Source organism: Galeopterus variegatus, unplaced genomic scaffold (assembly GCF_000696425.1).
Source record: "Galeopterus variegatus unplaced genomic scaffold, G_variegatus-3.0.2 Scaffold757, whole genome shotgun sequence".
NCBI classification, from domain to species: Eukaryota; Metazoa; Chordata; class Mammalia; order Dermoptera; family Cynocephalidae; genus Galeopterus; species Galeopterus variegatus.
Genome location: NW_007726868.1, coordinates 413,953 through 434,915, shown reverse-complemented (window position 1 = coordinate 434,915; position 20,963 = coordinate 413,953). Strand labels below are relative to the sequence as shown.

The following is a 20,963-nucleotide window of genomic DNA, read 5'->3' as shown; positions in this document are numbered from 1 at the left end:
TTTTTTTTTTTTTTTTTCCTTTTTGTCTTTTTTTCGTGACTGGTAACGGGATCGCAACCCTCAGTGTCGCGCCCGCACCACGCTCAGCCAGTGAGCGGACCGGTCTCTATATGGGATCCGAACCCTCGGCGGGAGCGCCGCCACACTCCCAAGCACTGCACTCTACCAAGTGCGCCACCGGGCCGGCCCTTCCTATCTTTTTTTAATGAAATATAATATACCTATGGAAAAGGTAGAAATCGTATTTAGATTTAGCTTGGTGAGTTTTAACAAAGAAAGTATACCTGTGTAACCAACACCCAGAGGCCCCCATCATACCTCCCAAGGGTAACAACTATCCTGACTTCCAACACCATAGATTAGTTGGGCTGATTTTAAATGTTATCTAGATGGAATCACAGTGATTTTTGTTTATGTCTGGCTTCTTTCCTGCAACACTGTGTATGTGAAATGCATGTTGTGAGTGGTTGTATATTTGTTCTTTCTCCTTGCTATACCACGTTCCACTGTGTGGCTGTACCGCAGTTTATTAGTCCATTGTCCTGTTGATAGACATTTGATTGGTTTCCAGGTTTTAGTTACTATGAATGGTCAGTGCTGCTGTGAACATGCATGAGCACATCTTTTGGCAGACATGTGTACTTTTCTCTAGTGTAAATTTTTTTTCTGTAGTATATATTTCTAAGGAGTACACTTAGGTATGTGCCTAGGAATGGATCATAGGATATGCATAGGTTCACATTAGTAGATGCTACCAACATTTTTCCAAAATAGTTATGCCTGTTTACGCTCTCACACTGTGTGAGAGTTCTAGTAGCTCAAGATAATCGTTTTTCATAATTTCTCCTTTTGTGGGGTTGCTTTGGAGTTTGAATATAATGTTAAATCAAGTTTGTTAGTAAAATTAAGAAGAAAGTAAGTTAAACCTACTTTTTTTTTTTTTTTTTCCCCTTTTTGTCTTTTTTCGTGACCGGCAACGGATCGCAACCCTCAGTGTCGCGCCCGGACCGGACCGGGACCGGCAACGGGATCGCAACCCTCGGTGTTGCGCCCGCACCTCGCTCAGCCAGTGAGCGGCCGATCTGTATGTGGGATCCGAACCCTCGGCGGGAGCGCCACCACACTCCCAAGCAGCGCACTGTAGCAGTGCGCCACCGGGCCGGCCCCTAAACCTACTATTTTAAAGTTGCCTTAATATCACCAGTTCAGAAAATATTGTTGATTAATGGTGAGTCTGGTACACCATATTCTAGAGGTGAGCTAAAGGAGATTTTCAAATCAGGGTAGGTAAGGTAGTCTATAGTGTTTTGGTTGGTTGTTAGTCTGAAGTATTTTGTTGTAGAATGGCTTCAGTCCCCAATTTGCCACAGGTATAAGTTAAGAACTATGAGAAAGTCCTTCCAACTAAAGTTTTCTAAGTTCTGGAAAAGTTAACAGGCCACAGTATTTACATTAGGAGCTGAGGATAATTATCCGGGTCAGTTGACTAGCTTTTGGTATTTGTCCTGAATTTAGAGTGTGTAAAGGAACATGCTATGAATCTACCAAGCTGTCACACACATAGGAATCTAGGCATCAAAGTAACTAGTATAAACTAGCACCTGTATATGTTCCATTTAGTTTGTACCTTTGTGGCTCTTCTTGCCTCCCCCCCAACCCCCAACATTAATTCATTCACATACTTAGAATTTTTGTATACAGAGTACTGTCTGCGTGATTCTGTCTCTCTTCCTTGGCTCATTATTTGGTCCTACTCCTTACTCACCTGGGAACGCCAACGTTTTGTAGATTTTGTCCTATCTCTGATGAAGTGTCCCAGGTTGGCTTGTTCCTATCAGACAAAAAGTCAAGAGAACTATTCATAGTAGGATGTTTCTGGTGTACAGTTAGCAAATTGAAATTGGAGGTTTTACTGATCTTGATAAAATACACAGCACTGCATTTTATCCCTTTTCATTTGAACTGTAAAATAGTATTATTGAATGATTTCTAAGTCAAAGCCTTACGAGTTCTCCCTGTAAGACTGCCTGCCATTCCAGGCATAAGATAGTCATGATAGAAACCAGTTCTTGAGTACGTGTGTTGTGTCCCTATACAACACCCTAGACTGTGATATCCATGAAAGCACATGGGGAACTACAAAGGAGAGTGGCCCTGGTAGTGGCTGTTGCTTCCTGAGGTGTCCTTGATTGTGCTGCTTACTGGAGCAGGGAGGGTGCCTCTAACTACTAAGGGTCTCCTTTAAGGTGAAATATGGTCAGGACTACAGGGACTTTGGCACATGTTCAGAGGAAGATTATGTATCATTGAATTGAATCAAAAGGAAATAACAAAATCTGGTATGTAAGTGCTGTCCTTCCTAGGCTTTTATAGTAAATGAGGTACTCTTGCCGATTCATGCCTTGTGGATCTCAAGTGAGCTGCCTGCATTGGGGAAGCCTTTGTGTGTGTTCTGTGTATGAAAAGAGGAAAAAGGACATGTTGGTTGAAATATCTTCATGGTTTTCTCATTATTAATAGTGTAAGAATTTTTGGAAGTGCCTAGAAAATCAGAGTAGGAATTGGTTTGATTTAATGAGAACTCAGACATGATAATATATTTTAATGATAAAACTAGAACATTTTGTATCAGTCAGTAAAATATGTGTTCAAGACATTTCAACGAAGGCATTAGGCATTTAGGCTTTTTTAAAAGCTCCTCAGGCCTACTTACTCAACACTACCCGTGGGAAATAGTATTCTGGAAAGGATTACAACCTGTTGTCACTTCTAACCGACGCCCTGGACTCAACCCCGCACTGAAAAGGGAGAAGGAATAGCCCATCACATCAGCCAAGTTTTTATTATCTGCCGTGCCTTTGGTCCTGCTTGCATCATGTGATAACAAGGCTACCATGCCACTTTCCGGAGAAGCAGGTTATCCTCACAAAGAGAACAGTGAGAGCCCAGTCCTCAACAAAGAGCATCTGTCACAGGCACCCCCCAGGAAGCTACTGTGGGGAAGGAGCAGTCTCTGAGGAACCCAGGCTTCCCCCCCTCACTTGGCCCTGATTGTTATTTCCGTTCTCTTGGGGACTCAGCCAGAGGATGTGCTGTGGACAGTTAGAAATGGATTGATGGAATGTGCTCAAGACTGGAAATTCACAGGTTCATATTCCTAGATTCATTTTCTTCCCCATCTTCCTCTTCCATCCCAAAGATTAAAAATAAGATTCTTAACTAATATTCCATTAGGCATGATGGGTATAGTGTAAAGTTTTAGTAAAAGATCTAATAAACCTGAGAGACTATGAGAGATTTTCCTACTAGCTAAACCTAATTTTAGCAAACCTTTCCATTTTTCAGGCTTCAGATGCCTGCTGTTTTAGGGAGGAAAAAAGAAAAAAGCTTGTATGTAGGTTAGAGTTCCACCATCCTGTGCTTTCATACTGCTGTTTCCTCTCACTTCCATTCTCTCCCTCTCTTCTGGGGAAAGAAATACCTGAATTTTTTAAAAATGGAAAATACATACATACACATTCCTTAATTTGTTTGGTAAGGCCTCCTCCTGTGCATTTCAGGTTTGTGTGGGCCAGACTTAATTCTTAATATTAGTAAGAATTAATGGAAATGCGTTTAGACATAGTCATGCATTTAAAAATGGTGAGACCTGTACCAGACACCACAAAAACCACAAGGATGTTTAGATTTCAAAAGGACAGGAGTTGCTTTACAAGAAATTGATTTTTGTCTTCTCTCCAGTCCTCTTAAATTCTATGCCATTTCAAATTTGATTCTTTTTTTTTTTTTCTTTTTAAAGATGACCAGTAAGGGGATCTTAACCCTTGACTTGGTGTTGTCAGCACCATGCTCTCCCAAGTGAGCTAACCGGCCATCCCTATATAGGGATCTGAACCCGCGGCCTTGGTGTTATCAGCACCACACTCTCCCAAGTGAGCCATGGGCCAGCCCTCAAATTTGATCCTTCTTAGAAATCACTTTTTCTGATGGGAAAGGTACTCCTTAAGACAGAGTAGGGTAAGGGAGAAAAAGAATGGGCCTCAGAGTCAGACAGACCTGGGTTTAAATCTCAGCTCAGTTTCTTGTTTTTTCTGACTTTAGGCCAAATTATATAGCCTGTGTGAGGCTTAGTGTTCTTATCTCAAAATTGGGCCCTATCATCCTCCTAACAAACTGGAGGATTCAATGAGATAACTCACATTTCCCAGGAAATGGTAGAGCCTTACTCAGTGGTATTCTCTAAATACCACTGCACTAGGTACACAGCCCTGTGAGTCATGTAGCATGTGACAGCACAGGGACATCATCACTATTAGAGTACTCCTTACTTTCCTGAGAGTACTTTTCTTACTTTCCTGTTTGCCTGTGCAAGTCCCCGTAAGCAGAAATAAATTATTTTTCTTCTCGCCCTTCCTTTTTGCTGCCACCTCTGCCAAGGAGCCGTTGTTCTCCCATTCCCTGAACACCCATATCCCAGTGGTATGAATCCTGTTTGTGACAGTAAGAGAGAGAAACTTTGTTTTTCAGAAGGCCTCAACATTTATAGTAAGCGAAAGGAAAGTAGGTTTTTTTAGCTGTTGGGCATATAGCATTGGAAAACCCTGAAGCTGCCCTATCCCAGCTTGTTGCCATAAAGATGTAGGGAAATAGGTAAATGGGCCATTGCTGCTGAATAGTTAGCTGTGGAAACAGCACTGCTGGACTTGAGAGTAAGAGCCTGTAGGCTCATCCCAATGTGTGTCTGTGTCAATCTGCCAGTGATGCTTTTTTGCAGCATTGTTTCTTGAATAGATTCTCTGTTGGAACATACAGTCTTAGTTGCTGGTTCAGAGAAGCGTTTCTGTTGTGAGCTGAGTGTGGGGCAAATAACTGATCCATCAGTTTGGTGGCAGCAGGGTTTGCCTCACATAGTCTCTGAGTACCTGCTGGAAAAGGGCTATAGCCCTCTTCATCTATAGGCATACACTGTGGTTACAAGTACCATTTCTGGAGTTTGAGTACCTACAGCAGATCTGGGCTCCCCTGTGTACATGCTTTATGATGTTGGGCAAGTTACTCAATCTTTATGTCTTCCCCTTTCCTCCATAGGGATAATAGTAACTAGTTTGTAATGTTGTTACAGGGATTGAATGAGTTAACATTTGTGAAGTTCTTAATTAAAGACTAGAACATAGATGTTTCCTACGTAGTTTCCTGAGACTGTTGTAATAAATTATCACAACCTTGGTGACTTTAAATCAATATAAATTTATTCCTAGGGTTATGGGAACTAGAAGTTTGATATCCAGCAAGGCCATACTCCTTCCAGGGGGGAGGATCTGTTCCTTGCCTCTTCCAGCTTCTGGTGGTACACAGCATTCCTTGGCTTATGGCCACATCTCTCTTTGCTCCATCTTCACATCACCTTCTCCTCTCTGTGTCTTCTCCAAAAGACCTTTTCTCCTTTTTTTCCAAAAGACCTTTCCACAGGCTCCCACAATTAGGACATCTCTGTTTGGAGGCCACCATCAAGCCTACTACAAGATGCTAAAATGTGTGTTTGTTAATTTACAAGATTAATTATTGCTGGTAGCAGAGCAATCTTACAACTGTGATATAATGAGGAAGAAAACACGATACCTGTAATAGAAGTATATACCTTTGATTTTATTAAATCTTTTTTTTTTTCCCCCTTGGTGGTTGGCCAGTAGGGAGATCCAAACCCTTGACCTTGGTGTTAACAAGGCTGTCCTCTAACCATCCAGTCCCCTGATTTTTTAAAATCTTAACAGTTATAGTACATCCTTTCATGTGAACTGTTAAATTTGAGCATGAAGTAGTACAGTAGAAAGAGAATTGGATTTATTTTTTTTAAGACTTTTTTATTTAGATTTTACCAAATTATGCTTTATTAATATTTTTTTACGTTCTATGATGTTGCAGAGCAGTTGGGAGGGAGGGGGAGAGGAGAAAGGGGAAGGAAATGTGATGGAAGAAGGAGGAAGGAGGAGGGGCAGGATTGAGGCCTATGGCATCCCCCTCATTCCCACAGGGGAGACTGGGGGGCTTCCAGTGGTGGCTTGGTCCTTGCCAGGCTGGGTGCAGATGTCAGGGTATGGCAGAAGCCCTCATCCCCCACCACCCCAGCTTGGGAACCTGGAGCCCTTCTTGCTGTGGCTTGGTGGTTGTCACTGGGCTGGTTGCTCATGTTGGGGGTGTGTGGCTGAGGCCATCGGCCCCCCACTGCCCCAGCTCGGGAGAGCCTGTGGAGCTTCCTGCAGCAGCTCATTGGTCATCACTGGGGTCGTGGCACATGTCAGGGGTGTGTGGCTGAGCCCACCCTTGGGACTGGTTGCAGGTGTCTGGGAGCATTGCTGAGGCCCCCCAAACCTCCCCCCTTTCTGGCTTGGTATCCCAGGGGACTTCTGGTCCTTCTAGGTGTTATAGGTGTTCTTTGGTGAAATGAGACCTTTACTAGTAAATATCAAACTTTGTTTCTGGTTGTGGGTACTTTTTTTCTTTCAGTTCTGTGTTGGATTATTTGTTGTTCCCACCACTTAAACTCTGCACTGGAACTAATGCGTTGTCCTTTGCTTACTATTAAAATGGGGGAATTTCCTGTGGGGACAAGCACTTGAGCTCTGTGGTTGAACTAAATTGTTGCTTTTTTGCTGATTCCCTAGGGAAGGCTTTTTGTGCAGCTCAGGTTTTAATGGTTGACTTTATATCTCTCGTGAGATCCAGTACACCCAGGTTGTGTAGAAACTCCAGTCTGGGCCTGAGTCTTTTCAGCAAACTGCACCCTCTACAGTTCTGTATTCCTGACCAGTCTCCGTTGAGTGGCCCTGCACTGATTGCGGGGCAGATCAGCTGTCCTTGCTGTGCCCCAGTGTTCCCCCAGTGGTCCGGTCTCCCCCACCTCCCACACTCCAAACTCTTCCCGTGGGACGGGCTGTGCTCCAGTCCCTTGCGATGACTCACCGGCCTCTGAGTGGCTCCTTTTTTTCAGTTGTTGTGGCTTCTCACTCCTATGTGGGTCTACGGGAACCTTATTAGTGGTCTGGCTAGCCTGGGGGGCACCAAGACCCTCTTCTCCCCTGCTAACTCCATGCAGCTTCATCAAAAGGGCACAACTGCGGCTTTTGCTGGCTCCTGCTCTGTGCACTCAGCAGCTCCAGCCTGGAAGCAGCCGGAATTTGAAACGGTCAGAGTGGTTTTTTTCTTTCTCTCATGGTGGTTTCTCCCACATTCATGCACTCTATAGGTCTCTCCTCTTCCCCTGAGCTTTAGTGGCCCCAGCTTGGCTGTTGTTGCTTTTTTATAGTTGTGAATTGGTTGATTTGTGGGAGAGAGTGATGCTGGCGACCGTCTATTCTGCCATCTTGACCAGAAGTTGAGAATTAGATTTAGAATTAGAAGACATGAGTCTGGTTTCTGATTCCCCTTACTAGTTCTGTGACCATAGAGAAGTTTCTTAACTTTTCTGAGCTTCTTTTTACTCTCTGTAAAATGAAAACATTTACCCTGATTCTCACAAGTGTGTTGGTGGAGCCAGTAATACAATAAGACATTATAACATATAAATGGTTGCTCTGATCACACAGAAAGACTTGTGGTGAGGGCTGGCAGATATTTTACCTTCACTCTTGTATTGCTAGGGCTATGCTAATTGTCTGGCTAGGGCTATGGCTAGGGCAATTGTCTGAATCCTGCCAATGTAGCCAATTGTCTTGTCACGTTAGGGCTCAGACCCTTCAAACCTACTGCACAGACTGGGTCACAGGTCCCTCACTTGCCAGGCTGGGTCACCAGACCCCTCCTATGACTGGCTGCGTCACATGCAGGTCCACAACCTAGGTAATTGGGAAAGATCCTGGGAGCTGTTGGCAGATGATAGGAGCTCAATCCTCAGCTTCCTCAGCAGCATCAGCAGCTTACAGCAGCCTCCAGCAGCAGTAGTGGCCGCCCCCTGGGGGTGGGGGTGGGGGGACGCTGTGGATTGGAGCCACTCATCCTTTATACTTAAGTCTGATAACCCAGGACACCTGAGTGTGAGTCAGTCTAGGAACACCTGGGTGCACATGCACAATTACATTAGACAATAACCAAGGAACACCTGGGCACATGTGCATATTTACATCAAATGCTCGGCAAGATTCTGAATATCCAAGGGAGCCCTGACCATTTTCCTATATTTTCCCTACAACTCTGTATAACATACCTGGTGTGTTCTGTATTTCTTTCTCCCTTACCCAATATTGGTTCTGGCCTGTTTGTAAAGGCATGCTTTGTAAAGGCATAGCATTGTCAGTTTTCTAGATAGACATGAAGGGCTGGCAGAGCATTCTTCCTAACTTGCTTAAGTCTGGAACTGGTCCAACTGTCCAGGTTGAACCTGGTGGATGGAAGCAACCTATACCCATTGGTAGACATATGCTGTATTACTTGTTCTTGTACATGGCTTTGCTTTACCACGAGTCCATGAGAAGTGTTCTTTTGTCTCCAGGATAGACTTTCTGTACTTCTGAGCTTAAAAGTAGGCCTCCTAACTCCATCAGCAACTAAATTATCTCTTGTCACCCTTCACAGCACCTGAAATGCCATTAGAGAATCATTTAGAGATTTGGAGAGTGGGAAACAAGGTATTGCTTTCAGTAATGGCCTAGCAGGTGAATGTGGGGTAGGAAGGGAGCAACAAAGGGGTCTCCAAAAAGAAGCTGGAATAAAAGACAAAGGTGCCTCACTGACAGCTTTGTGGAGATTATTAGATAGTAAGTCTGTGTTTGCCACTGCCCTATTTGAAACTCTGAGAGCTCTGTGCCTTCCCTTCGCTGCATCTCCTGTTCCCAAAGCAAAAGTCCTCTGTGTCCTCTTCAATTCTTCCCCACCTTCACTTCACACTGCCAGTCAGATACTGAACTCAAATCCTTTCTCCTTCTGAGCTTCACACTTGCCCATCTTCCTTGCTATGTCACCCATCCTCTTTTCTTAAGGAACCTGCAGGTTGTCATCTCCATCTCCTGCTTTATATCCTCATCCTAACTTCACTCAGCCCATGCTTCTCTGCAAAAGCTCTTTTTCTCTTCTCTAGGTTCTGACTCCTCTGCAGTCCTTAAATCTTTCCATCCCATAGAAAATCAGGTCCATGTTCCTCTCCTCTTCTCAAAACCTTTCACCAAGTCCCCTGGAATCAGTTCAGACAGACCCAGCAAGCTCTGTAACCTGGACAAGATTTTTTTTTTTTTAAACCTTTCTAAGCCCCAGTGAAATGCAGATGATGGATAATAAGAAGCTACCACAGAAGGGTGTGATAAGTATGAAGATGCTAGATGTGGGGCCAGCCCGTGGCTCACTTGGGAGAGTGTGGTGCGGTTAACACCAAAGCCACAGGTTCAGATCCCTATATAGGGATGGCTGGTTGGCTCACTTGGGAGACCATGGTGCTGACAACACCAAGTCAAAGGTTACGATCCCCTTACCAGTCATCTTAAAAAAAGGAAAAAAAAAGATGCTACATGTAAGTGGTATCTCTCAGGAATAATGGGAGCAACATTGACATTTCTGATTGTTTAACTCAGGCTAGGCCATGTGCTTAAGAATTAGTCCTATCCCTAATCTTCCTTCGCTTTATTTAAATCTCACCCAAAATCCCAAGTCATTCATAAGTTTTTCTTACTAAACTGTAAGGTATCAGATTCTTTGGCTTGCTCAGTCTATGGTTATTTCTTGATGTGCCTGCCACCCCATCATGTGTACTCATCCTTTGTATGACTTGCAGTGAACTTTGCATTTGTCCCTTTTATCTCTGTGTCAGCTACTAGATTTTTAGACTCTTCAACATTACCTAGATCTGTCTGAGCACTGTGGCAGATGCACATTACAGCTTTTATGAATGTTGGTCATTTAATAGTATCTTCCCGGGAATGGGTCCAGCACCTGCTCTTGCTTTCTGTTGAGACTATTTGACCAAGTTGTCTTCCTTCAGGTGGACCTCTGAGTTTTCTCTTCTGGGCTCTTGCATTACATTGTAGAGTGCAGAAAGGTGGACCAGAGGGTCCAGAACTTGCTATCTTGTTTATTCTGGGCCTGATGTTGATGTATTTTGCTTTAAAAAACATTCCCCCAAAGACAGTGGACCACCCTTACTCATGACTCTTATACTAACTGGAGTTCTCTTCATTGTCACCCCTGAAGTGAGGGGCTGCTTTCTCAGGGTCCTGGGACAAGGAACAGACACTGGGATAGGTGGTGTGAGGTTTGAAGCTTTGTGTGTCTTTCTTAAGACAGACCTTTTCCTAAGCGATGACAGAGAAGTCTTCACTTGCGTCATCTCCAATTCTGCTCTGTGTATTTTAATTGCCAATTAACTATCAAGTGATCCCATCTGCCAAATTTTCCAAGATTGGACCTCAAGATTCTTATTTTCAGCTGTCTCAGTACTACGTCTAGAAACCAATGTTTGGTTTCATATAATCGACTTTATATAGATACTAAAGTCCCTAGATTTAAGAAGAAAAAACTGCATAGTTCTCTCTCCTTATTCTATAAAGTATAATTTGTCCCGTATGAAAGAGCTTCAACCTTGATTTGTGCCCACTAAACTATTCTTAGTTTGCAGCTCTTTAAAACCGAGCTCAGCAGCCAAACCACTTGGTTTAAGAACTAACAAGTGCCCACCATCATATCTGATGCAGGGATTGCCACACTACAGCCCAAGGGCCAAATCTGACTTATCGCTTGTTTTTGTAGGGGTTGCATGCAAGGAATAGTTTTTATGGTTAAATGGTTGGGGAATCGAAAGGAGAAGGTTTCATGTCACATGGAAATGTTGCTAAATGCACCTTTCAGAGCCCATAAATAAAGACGTACTAGAGCACAGCCATGCCCATTAATTGTGTATTATATATGACTCTCTTCATGCTCTAGTGGCAGAATTGAATGACTGTGACAGAAACCATATGGCTGGCAAAGTTTAAAATATTTACTATCTAGCTCTTCACAGAAAAAGTTTGCTAAAAGTTCTAAAGGGGGTATTTTAGTGTTTTTTTCCCTAGGGTCTCTTGTTATTAGTAAAACAATAGCAAGAGACAAATTTGTCTTTCTCCCTGTGATTCTCCCATGGTGGGCTCTTGGGGAGAGATTTTTTGTGGACAGGACTTAGATTATTTCTCTACTGGTATTTCAAATCCTTTGGAGGGTTGGGTATTTTTTGCATTTAGCACTCTTGGACATTGAGTTGATCCCTTTTTTATCTCCCTTTCTTGTATACTTACAGTACTTTAAATCTTCCTCCACAGGTCAGATGCCAGGCCCAGGTTCCATGATGCCTAGCCAGCCCATGCCAGGCCGCATGATTCCCACCGTTGCAGCCAACATCCACCCCTCTGGGAGTGGCCCTACTCCTCCTGGTATGCCTCCAATGCCAGGAAACATCTTAGGACCCCGAGTACCCCTCACAGCACCTAATGGCATGTGTAAGTAGCATGGTGGGGGGACACGTTATCCCAGGTCTGTCTGGGAGGGCTATAGATGAGGGAGGAAAGCTTTGATCTGTACTTGAGGTTTGGAAGGTCCATGGACAGAGCAATCTGACAGTAGGTACCAGAAGATTGATTTTCTGTCAGTGCTCTTCAGTACCACTGATGGGAAGGTACACAAGTGATGAGGGCAAAATGCTTCTATTCAGTCAGGCTTGTGGGTCATAGCCTTTGTGGCATGCTTTCTTGGCACTGATGTCAATGGGAAAGCCAAAAAGATATTCCTATTTAAGCTTGTCTAGTTTGAATCTCAGCAGACATAAAAAGCTACTGGTTGCTATTTTCCCTACAGGAGGCTTTTACAGATACTAGGTTCAAAAGTGGTAAGTGTAAAGAAAAGAATAGACGCCAGTTTAGAGTAGGAATAACAAGTAAGTTTCTTGAAGCCATTCTTGATATATTGGTAGTGGCTGCATAGACTAAGGAAGTAGTATTCAGGGGCCATGCTGGAAAGGAATGTGAGGTCCTAGCAGGCTCAGTGGAGAAAGCACTGGTGCTGCTGAGCGATGTCTGTCTGAGGGCATGTGCAGAGACAAGGTCATTTTTCCCATAGGCCTTTGCTGTGCTCCAGCCTTGGCCTCCACAGTGTTACTCTGGAGGCTCTGGCCTGCTTTTTACTCCTGTAGGCCTCCTCAGTGAGGATGATCCCAAAATGTAGCCAGTAGTGGCTGGGTACCCAGGCCACCTGTGTAATCCTAGGTTCATTTAGAAGATCGTGTATATAGCAAGGAGTTAGCTCCTATTCACAAATCACAGAGATGAAGAAGCCTAAGAATTCCTGGCCTGAAGGTACTTTAGTTGGGAAAACAAGAAATAAAAAGTTAGATAGTGGTATAGGATTTACCACAAGTTACATGAGACTATGAAGTGCCTTGAGTGCATTGTAGTACTCTGGGAGACTTCCCAGGGCAGGGAGGCAGCTTCATGCATAGAGACATATCTCATTCCTCTCTGGACCTCCAGGGGCTGGGACAAAGTAGGTGCGTAGAAGAAAGATCATGATTTAGCTGGGTGTATAGGATCACAATAATAGAAAAAAGATCTCCATTGAGCTAGTAGAGGTCAGAGGTTGTATTTTAGTGGGTACTTCTTTTCTTGGCAAGAAAATGCTTGCCAAGCCACCTTTCAGACAATACACAAATGAACTGGCCTACCAAGAGAGTTGACCAATTTGCCATCCCTATTGCAGAGATAATATCATTGGTCTTTACTATTGTCATATCCTGCTGATCACCCATGGTTGAGGGTTCCATCCTAAAGGGTCCTGAGTTCCATCCTAAAGGGCACCTTGAGAATGTAGAGGATTTCAGATGGCAAGCCCTGCCTTCTTCCACATAAAGGAATGCTTCAGGAATTATGAGCTGCTGACTTGACTGTAGGGTACTGGACAGGCCACACTGGATGAGTTGTCTCTCTTCAGGCCTTAGTTTCCTCTCTGAAAGATGACATGAGGGATTAGATCAGTAGGCTTCAGAATGCTTTGAAGAGTGTTAGGGGTTTGACAGAAACTCTTGTGGGGGTAGGGTTGGGTGAATTGACTGGTGAGCAAGGCTCCACTTTAATTATTTTTTGTATGTTTTCATTTCTGGCAACATCTAGAGGTTTTAAAAACCCTGGATTAAACAATCTCTGGAGTTCCTTTGCACACTAAAGCAGGTGAAGTGGAAATAAGAAAGAGGCCCAGACACTCATACTAATTGTTCCCATCAGGACCTGACCTAGTTTTGGCCAAAAATCCAAGGAGTACAGTTCAGGAGCTGTGAGGGCCTCCCTCGACTATCCACCTTGACAACAGCTGCCTCGAGTGAAGCTCTCTGGCCCTGGTGGAGACAAGTTAATCAGCAAGAAGTTATTGATAATGTGAGATAGCTAATCTACAGTAAATTATTAATCTATTTTATGCCCAGCTGAGTAAGCTAGGTACTAGGAAAAAGAAAAATAAGACACAGAATTTGCCAAGTGACAGAGTTATTTAACTGAAGAAAAAAAATTAGTAGAAGTAGAAGGAACCATTAAAAATACAGTAAAACCAAAATATCATTAAGTTCTGAAAGGGTCGAGTAATTCTTGGAATGGGTGGGCCTTGAAGGAGGGTGGGGCAGATTTATACACCTCCCACTGCCCCAACCACTTGGATTAGGGTAAGCAGCATGAGCATGGCCTGGAGGTGCAACCTGATCCACATAGACCACAGTGGCACAACACCTCACAGGCTGCATTTGCCTGCCACCAAAAAAAATTACTTCCTCTGTCATTTTTTGCTAGATATGCTCTTTCTCAAGCCCCTTGTGTTCCTAGCAATGACGAGTTACTCTTGGATGTGTTTGCAGATCCCCCTCCGCCACAGCAGCAGCCACCACCACCACCACCTGCAGATGGGGTCCCTCCGCCTCCTGCTCCAGGCCCACCAGCCTCAGCTGCTCCTTAGCCTAGAAGATGCAGGGAATATCCACACCCACTGCCACAAGCTAGAGTGGGAATGACAAGACTTGTGTTCCTCAGCTTCCTTGGGTTTCTTTTAGGATTTTTCTTCTCACTGCCCCAAGCATGCGTCCTATGTCTGCCCACTCCTCTTGCCACCCCTTTCCATGCTCTGACACCTCTTGTGTCAGGTTCTCAGCCAATACTCAAGGGGAGGCCTGTGGTGACATTGTGCCCTAGTCATCCTATAAATAACTTGCATCTTCCCTGCCCTGCTGTTGGGGGTATGTTGACAGTTTGTCAGCAGGTCTGTCAACATTAGTATTCCATGTCTTTATCATTTTTGCTCTCCTGCAGTTTTTTGCTTTGTCTTATGCTTCTGTGGATAATAATTGTTATCTCTCTCTCTCTTTTTTTTTCTCTGTTGTCATTATTATTTTAAAGGAGAGCATCCTAAGTTAATAGGAACCAAAAAATGGTGATGGGCAGAAGGGGATAGCCACAGGGGATGAACCTTAAAGCATTATAAGTGACCTTATTTCTGCTTATCTGAGCTAAGAATGGTGCTGATGGTGAATTTTCATGAGACTTTTGCGACACATAAATGCACCAAAATTAAAAGAGATGGGGAAGGGGAACCCCATGGATTCTGTTTCCTAGCGAGGACTGTGAGGGCCTTAACCTGCCTGGCAGAATACTAGTTAACCTACTTTAACTAGTATGTGGTAGAGGAGAGCACAAACATTATAACAAATCCACTCCTTCCCCAGGCCCGCGGGTTCTGGTTTTCTATGCAGGTGATTTGGTGGATTGGGGATGGGTGTTTTGTTTTTCTGAGGGCAGTGTGACCTTTAAGGGTTGGAATATTGGGAGGCATTCCTTAGTTCCCTAGACTAGCCAGGAAATTTTTAAGGGTCTAGGGTAATGAATGGCCCTCCAGTGAATCTACCCTACTCACTGCTTTGTATGCATTTTTTTTCTCTCTTTAAAAAACCCTTTAAAAGATTAAAAAAAAAAAAAAGTAGATAGTGCTAAACATTTTAGCTCATGGAACTTGGTTAGAATGGATAGGGGTACAAGTCCCCAAACTACCTCTTGGAGTAGCCAAGGTGAGTGGAATTTCATGAAACGGTACTTTAGGTTTGGGATGGGATTGGAAAAGTGGGGTAGGATCATCGGCCTCTCGTACCTTTTTCCTTCCCTTTCTGAGATCTCACATTCCATCTATCACAGGGTTGTCAGGGAGATACTGAGGGTATCAAGGAACTCACTTGGCAGGCAGAGCATCATGCTTTGAGTTTTGGGGTGCTCAGGCTGGGAAGGTGGAATGCCATTCCGGAGGAAGAGACACAAAAATGCCTTAATTTGAGGCCATATTTACCCCTGCGGATGAGTGACTTGAGAGTTCTCAGTTTTCTCTTGTCCTTCTCTCCCTTCTATCCTTCCATGAGTGGGGAAAGGATGCTTTTAGTAGGTCTTGGTCTCCAGAGCACCTGGCTTCTTCACTTTACATTCTGAAGTGGCAGTTTTATTATTTAGAATGCAAGGTGGGACATCTTTTGGATATCTTTTTCTATATATTTTCTAAAGCTTTACATATAAGAAGGTGTAGGAGGGTGTTTATAAAACACCTTAGAACTTTTTTCCTTAAAATCAGAAAGCAAAAAAATAAAACCACAATTGAGATTTGCCTTTCAAACCCTCAGGTTTGCTTCTTACCAGGTGGCCCTGGTCACCATCAGCGTACTGGAATGCTGGAACCGAGGAGACCTTGTTCCTTTTGTGTGTTAGTTCTAGACTTTTGCAGTTGAAATGGAAATGTGCTTGTTCCTACTGGAGTTTAGTTCCATTGCATATGTCTCCAGAAAGATGCCAGTGCCTTTTGACAATGACCAGGGTTTTCCCTATTTCCCGCCAGTCTTTCCCAAAGGAAACTTGTTCCAAATGAATTAGGATTTCTTACCTTTTCCCCTGGAGTATTAGAAGGAAAATGTAATTCTGGTTCATACTGTGGTCCTTTGTAACCTCAGGTCTTTAATGTGATCACTGTCAAATGTAAAAGATCCAGGTGGAAATATTTTTACTATGCTGGTAATAATCCTACAAAATACCTGAATTCTTAACACTGTTACGTTTAAGTGGTGACATTTTCTTTTCATGTCTTTAATCTGGTTTTATTCCTGTAATACAACCACCCAATTTTGTGAGGGGGCGGGGAATAATATGTGGTTTTTGTACAAACATATCTCTCAGTGTGTTATTTTGGAAAAATGAGGGGAGGGAATTTTGAGAGATTGGAGGGAATGGCTGAAGAAAACAGTCTCCCTTTTTTTCAGTGAATAAATGGAACACCATTGCTGGATTCTAGTCCCATTCTCTGCATTCACACACCAATTTCTTCGTGTATCTTATGAGGTACCTAAATATAAGGCCCCAGCTGGTCTTGGTCAGCAGTTCAAATTCTGTGACTCAAGGCTTCCTTCTTTGACCAAACACCTTCATAATACTTAAAAAACATGATTTAGTGTACCTCATCCACTGTTTATTTCCACTGTCAAAGTGAAGAAAGATGATAGGACATTCTCCAGAAAGGGTGGCCAACATTCTGATACCTCCAAGAAAGGAATAATCTTAGTGAGCTGGAGAGTGTTGGTCAGGATAGAGTTTAGACAGCCCCAAGTTGGAGTCAGACCTTCAGGGTAGAAGATTCTGTGAACCTCGACATACTCCAGGGACAGCTTTTGAACACCCACAAGTGCAAAACCTGTGTAGAAAAAAGAAGCCATTGTTTTTAAGATGCTTATGAATCCAGTGAGGCAAAAGAAGGGGATTCCATGTCTGCTGTGAAATGAACACCCAGCTCCTCATGGAAGTGTGCTTCCAGTGAAGAGAGCCTTAGGCAGCTGGGTCTCACACGATTCCTATACTTTCCAAAGGGGGATGAGGGAGGTTAATTTTTGACCCAAACTAACTAAAGACTGGTTTATAAATTTGATTGTGAATTATTTTTAGAGCATAACAAGACATTACAATCAACCAGTTTTCCATAGGTTCCTTGGGTCCTTACTATGAACTAATTCCCCCAAATGAAATTAAGAATAGTTTTCAAAGTTGAGTACAGATCAGGATCACCCACAGGATTGTTAATATACAAGCTGCTGGGCCCTGCTTAGAGCTGTTGATTCAGTATGTCTGGGATAGGTTCTGAAATATGCATTTTTAACAAGTTCTCAGGGGACACTGATGTAGCTGGTCAACCGACCACCCCCTGAGAACCACTGGTTAAGAAGGTCGCGTGGTGGAGCAAGATCTCTACAGTTCTTACAGTTCATTCTGAGACTTTTCACCCAGTAAACATTTTAGGGCCTGCTGTGTGTTGGGCATTGGACCTTACATACAGTGAAGTCATAGTTGTGAATAGGAAGGCAAGGCCCATGCTGTCTATTATGTTCTAGTGGGGTGGCATTACGAGACCATAAGTAGTTAATAAGTTATTTTTCATAGTGCCAAGTGTTCATAAATAAAATGAAACAATGTAATCATGAGTTTCCTGGAGACAACTTCTGGGAGATACTGTGTACAGTCTGTGAATTGGGTGGTCTCCCATGATTTCTGTCCCACTGGATGTGGTAACCTGAAGGGTTGACCTTCATTCCAGGAACAGCTCCATCTGAATAACCAGAGCCACTCTTGTATGGATACCTAAGGCCAACGTCGAGAACTAACTTTCTGTCAACCTGTCTCTGACTTTATTATAAAGCCATTGCTTTCTACAGTTCCAAGAGCATAGCTTTTGCTCAGTTGCTCCTGTTGAAGGGGGACTTCTTGGAAACAATGTGAAAGCACCTTGATCCTCTGGTAATGGTTTGTCATTTAAGGAGGTCATCTTTCAGAGCGGAATGCAAAGGTTGTCCTTGAAGGAATTGCTCCCTCCTTCAAGCCCAGGACCCTCAATGTTGTATCCCCTGTGTACAGCTCCCTGTGAACTGCATTTGCCTGTGGCTTGTTTTTAGGTATGCCACCACTCTGGTATTTAGGAAGCATCTTTGATCCTGAACTCTTTGGGACAGAGCTGAAGTGAGACTACAATACGTAAAGGGTGACTGAAGCAGGAGAGAAACTTCTATGAATCAACCTAAACATAGGTACCAAAACCAATTATAGCTCTCTCTGGGACTACCCAGCCCTGTTCCAATTCTTATGGGACCCCAGGGATTGAGAGAGCCTTATTGGTCCCTCACTGCTGACCACCTGCCTTGCAGAATTGGAAACATTTTCTTCCTGCTGTCCCCAAAGGCCTTCCCATGCCTTCCAACCCCACGTAGAGCAGCCAGGTGACTGATTCTGACAGCAACTTTACCCTTCAGAGGAGACACCACCATCTACCCTTTTGGACGTAGCTTTTGCAAAGCCTGAGCAAAATAGCCATGCCTTAATACAGTACAGTGACTACCACCTTCAGACAACTGACAAAGGAAAGAAAATGCCTCCCATCCTGGTTCTGTGTCTACCATCCAAGTTGCCCTCACTACCAGATAATCCAGAAGGGGTTTAGAAAGCAGCAGCACTCCTGGATAGTAATAGCTCCTTTGCAGAGGCTGATTTCTGTGGCTGGTTTTGCCCTGACATTCATCAGTTTCCCATGGCCATCTAGATTGGCATCCCTTGCTCCAGTCAGCTTATTTCACAGTAGCTACAGGGTCCCCAAGAAGCTCTTCGGTTACCTGCTGACATAGCAGTTCTCTTCTGCAGACAAACCTAGGTACTCCACATCAGAGGCTGTTATCTTGTACTATGGCTTCTGCTATGTGGCTTTCTCCCAAGTGGCTTGGCTTTGGGGGTAATGAAATTCAAGAGACCTTCCCAAAAATCTGGTGGCAGACCTATTGCCTAGACAAGAAGACCACCTCCAGGTTGTGGTATCCTTTTCTAAGATGAGAACTCTTGCTCAACTGAGAGTCCAGGGTTCCCTGCAGTGAGAAGGTGGTGGTCAGCATTAACAACTCAGGCCCCTGACCCCTTAAACCTTCCCTTTCTGGGAATGGTGTAAGGAGGTCCATTCCCAGCAGTGCATCACCAAAAATGGTCACAGCGAACTGCCCTGCAGCCTAGAACCATGAACCTGGTCTTGTCTGTGTTGTTCCCTGTTAAGAGATCATAACATCACTCTTAAATGCCCAGCTGAAATTAGGGGAGGGAGGGAGGCCTTCCAATCTGCCAATTGATGCCCCATCTCTGCATCCTGATTCCCATTCTAAGATTAAGAAGCAGGAATGAAAAGTATCCATATTGAAATGAAAGGATTTGAAATCAGGAAGGATCTTAGTTCAAGTCCTGGCCTTACCACTTCATTTGCATGATCTTGGACAGAGTTGCTAATTCTCTGTGTCAGTTTGTAAATGCATAAAATAGGACTGATAAAATATTTGTGCTATGGTTGTGAAGAATAAGGCAAATTAGAGCACAAGGAAAACTAAAAATTCACTACTACACTAATGGTTAATACTGAGGACTTAAAGCCGGGAACTGCTGCTTCCTGTGCAGATGGAACTATGCTCCTAGTCGTGGTGATTGGAGTAGCTTCTGCCCTGGACAGAAGCCCCCTGGTGAAGTTTTGTGGCTTTCCATGCACAGGGAGGCAGACTGCAGCTGTAGCAATGGTTCTCCTGCCTGCCTTGACACAGGAGGCAGGTTGCCAAACCCTACAGGAAACTCAAAGGCATGTAGAAGCTGTTGCCACACAAAACATCCTTTATGCCCAAATGCATGAGACATGAATGTGGGGACATGGATGTAAGCTCTAGATAGAGGTCAGTTTTCCTTTCTTTCACTCTTCATATCCTATATCATATTTTTTTTTTTTTTTTTTTTTTTTTTTAATAAAAGACTGGTAAGGCGATCTGAACCCTTGGCCTTGGTGTTATCAGCCCCATACTCTCCCAAGTGAGCCACGGGCCGGCCCTTATATCTCTTCTTTAGCCTACCCCTGCTCTCTGCCAAGAAAAATATTACATTCATTTGACACTTACAGTTACCAAGCACTTTCACATATGACAGATTCAGGTTACTGACTCTCCAAAAGTTACAAAATCTGATCTTGGGTCTTACTGTGCCCCTCACACACCACTGCCTGGATGAGCTTTTCTCATCCATCTTGTGGAGGTGTCACCCAACCAAGTATGCTTCGTTCAGTTCCGAAACTTCTAGTGAGATCTGCTACAGGGTGGATCAGAATGAAAGTGAATAGCAACAATTGATTTAAAATCCCAAATTGAGGAAAGTGGTAACAGAATTTGTCACCAGGAAAGGGAAGAAGATGGTTGAGTAAATAACAGAGGAAAGAGACACTTCACATTTTAAACCATATGTTTCTTTTACTAATTCAAAAATTGAACTTAAAAGGATATATTTAAATAGTTAACAGAACATTAAAAATGAGAAACGGGTAGAGTTTTAACGAAGTGGGAGAAGTTCCTTCATCCAGACCTCTCGTGAAAAACATGAGGAGTGGTCATGCCCCAAACATCAAGGGACCCTCCTTCCCACACTGACCAGCCTCAGGAAGGGGAAGAGGAGATAGGTACGTCCACCAACTTCCACTATGACAAACACCACCCGAGAGTCGAGCAGACACAGAGAAGCAGAGGAACACAAATTCTACATACAAGGGTATTTGAGTAAATTCGTGGAAAAATGGAATTAAAAGACTGAATCTTTCCGTGAACTTTTTTTTTTTAAAAAGATGACCAGGGGGCTGACCCGGTGGCGCACTGCTACAGTGCGCCGCTTGGGAGCACGGCGGCACGCCCGCCGAGGGTTCAGATCCCACATACAGACCGGTTCCCGCTCACTGGCTGAGCGAGGTGCGGCCACAACACCGAGGGTTGCGATCCTGTTGCCGGACACGAAAAAAGACAAAAAGGAAAAAAAAAAAAAGATGACCAGTAAGGGGATCTGAACCCTTGACTTGGTGTTGTCAGCACCACACTCTCCCAAGTGAGCCAGGGGCCGGCCCTCCGTGAACTT

At 43.8% G+C, this 20,963-nt stretch overlaps 1 protein-coding gene across 2 annotated transcripts in view; it reads left to right on the top strand.

Moving 5' to 3' along the window:
* Positions 1-16,299, top strand: part of SMARCC1 (SWI/SNF related, matrix associated, actin dependent regulator of chromatin, subfamily c, member 1) — a 117,472-nt gene extending 101,173 nt beyond the window's left edge. For both annotated transcript variants that reach the window (XM_008572148.1, XM_008572147.1), the window contains 2 exons: positions 11,277-11,453; positions 13,847-16,299. In XM_008572148.1, the coding sequence (XP_008570370.1) occupies positions 11,277-11,453; positions 13,847-13,944 (275 nt within the window). In that variant the 3' untranslated portion in view covers positions 13,945-16,299. The remainder of the gene's footprint in view (positions 1-11,276; positions 11,454-13,846) is intronic.
* The last annotated feature ends 4,664 nt before the right edge of the window (positions 16,300-20,963 follow it).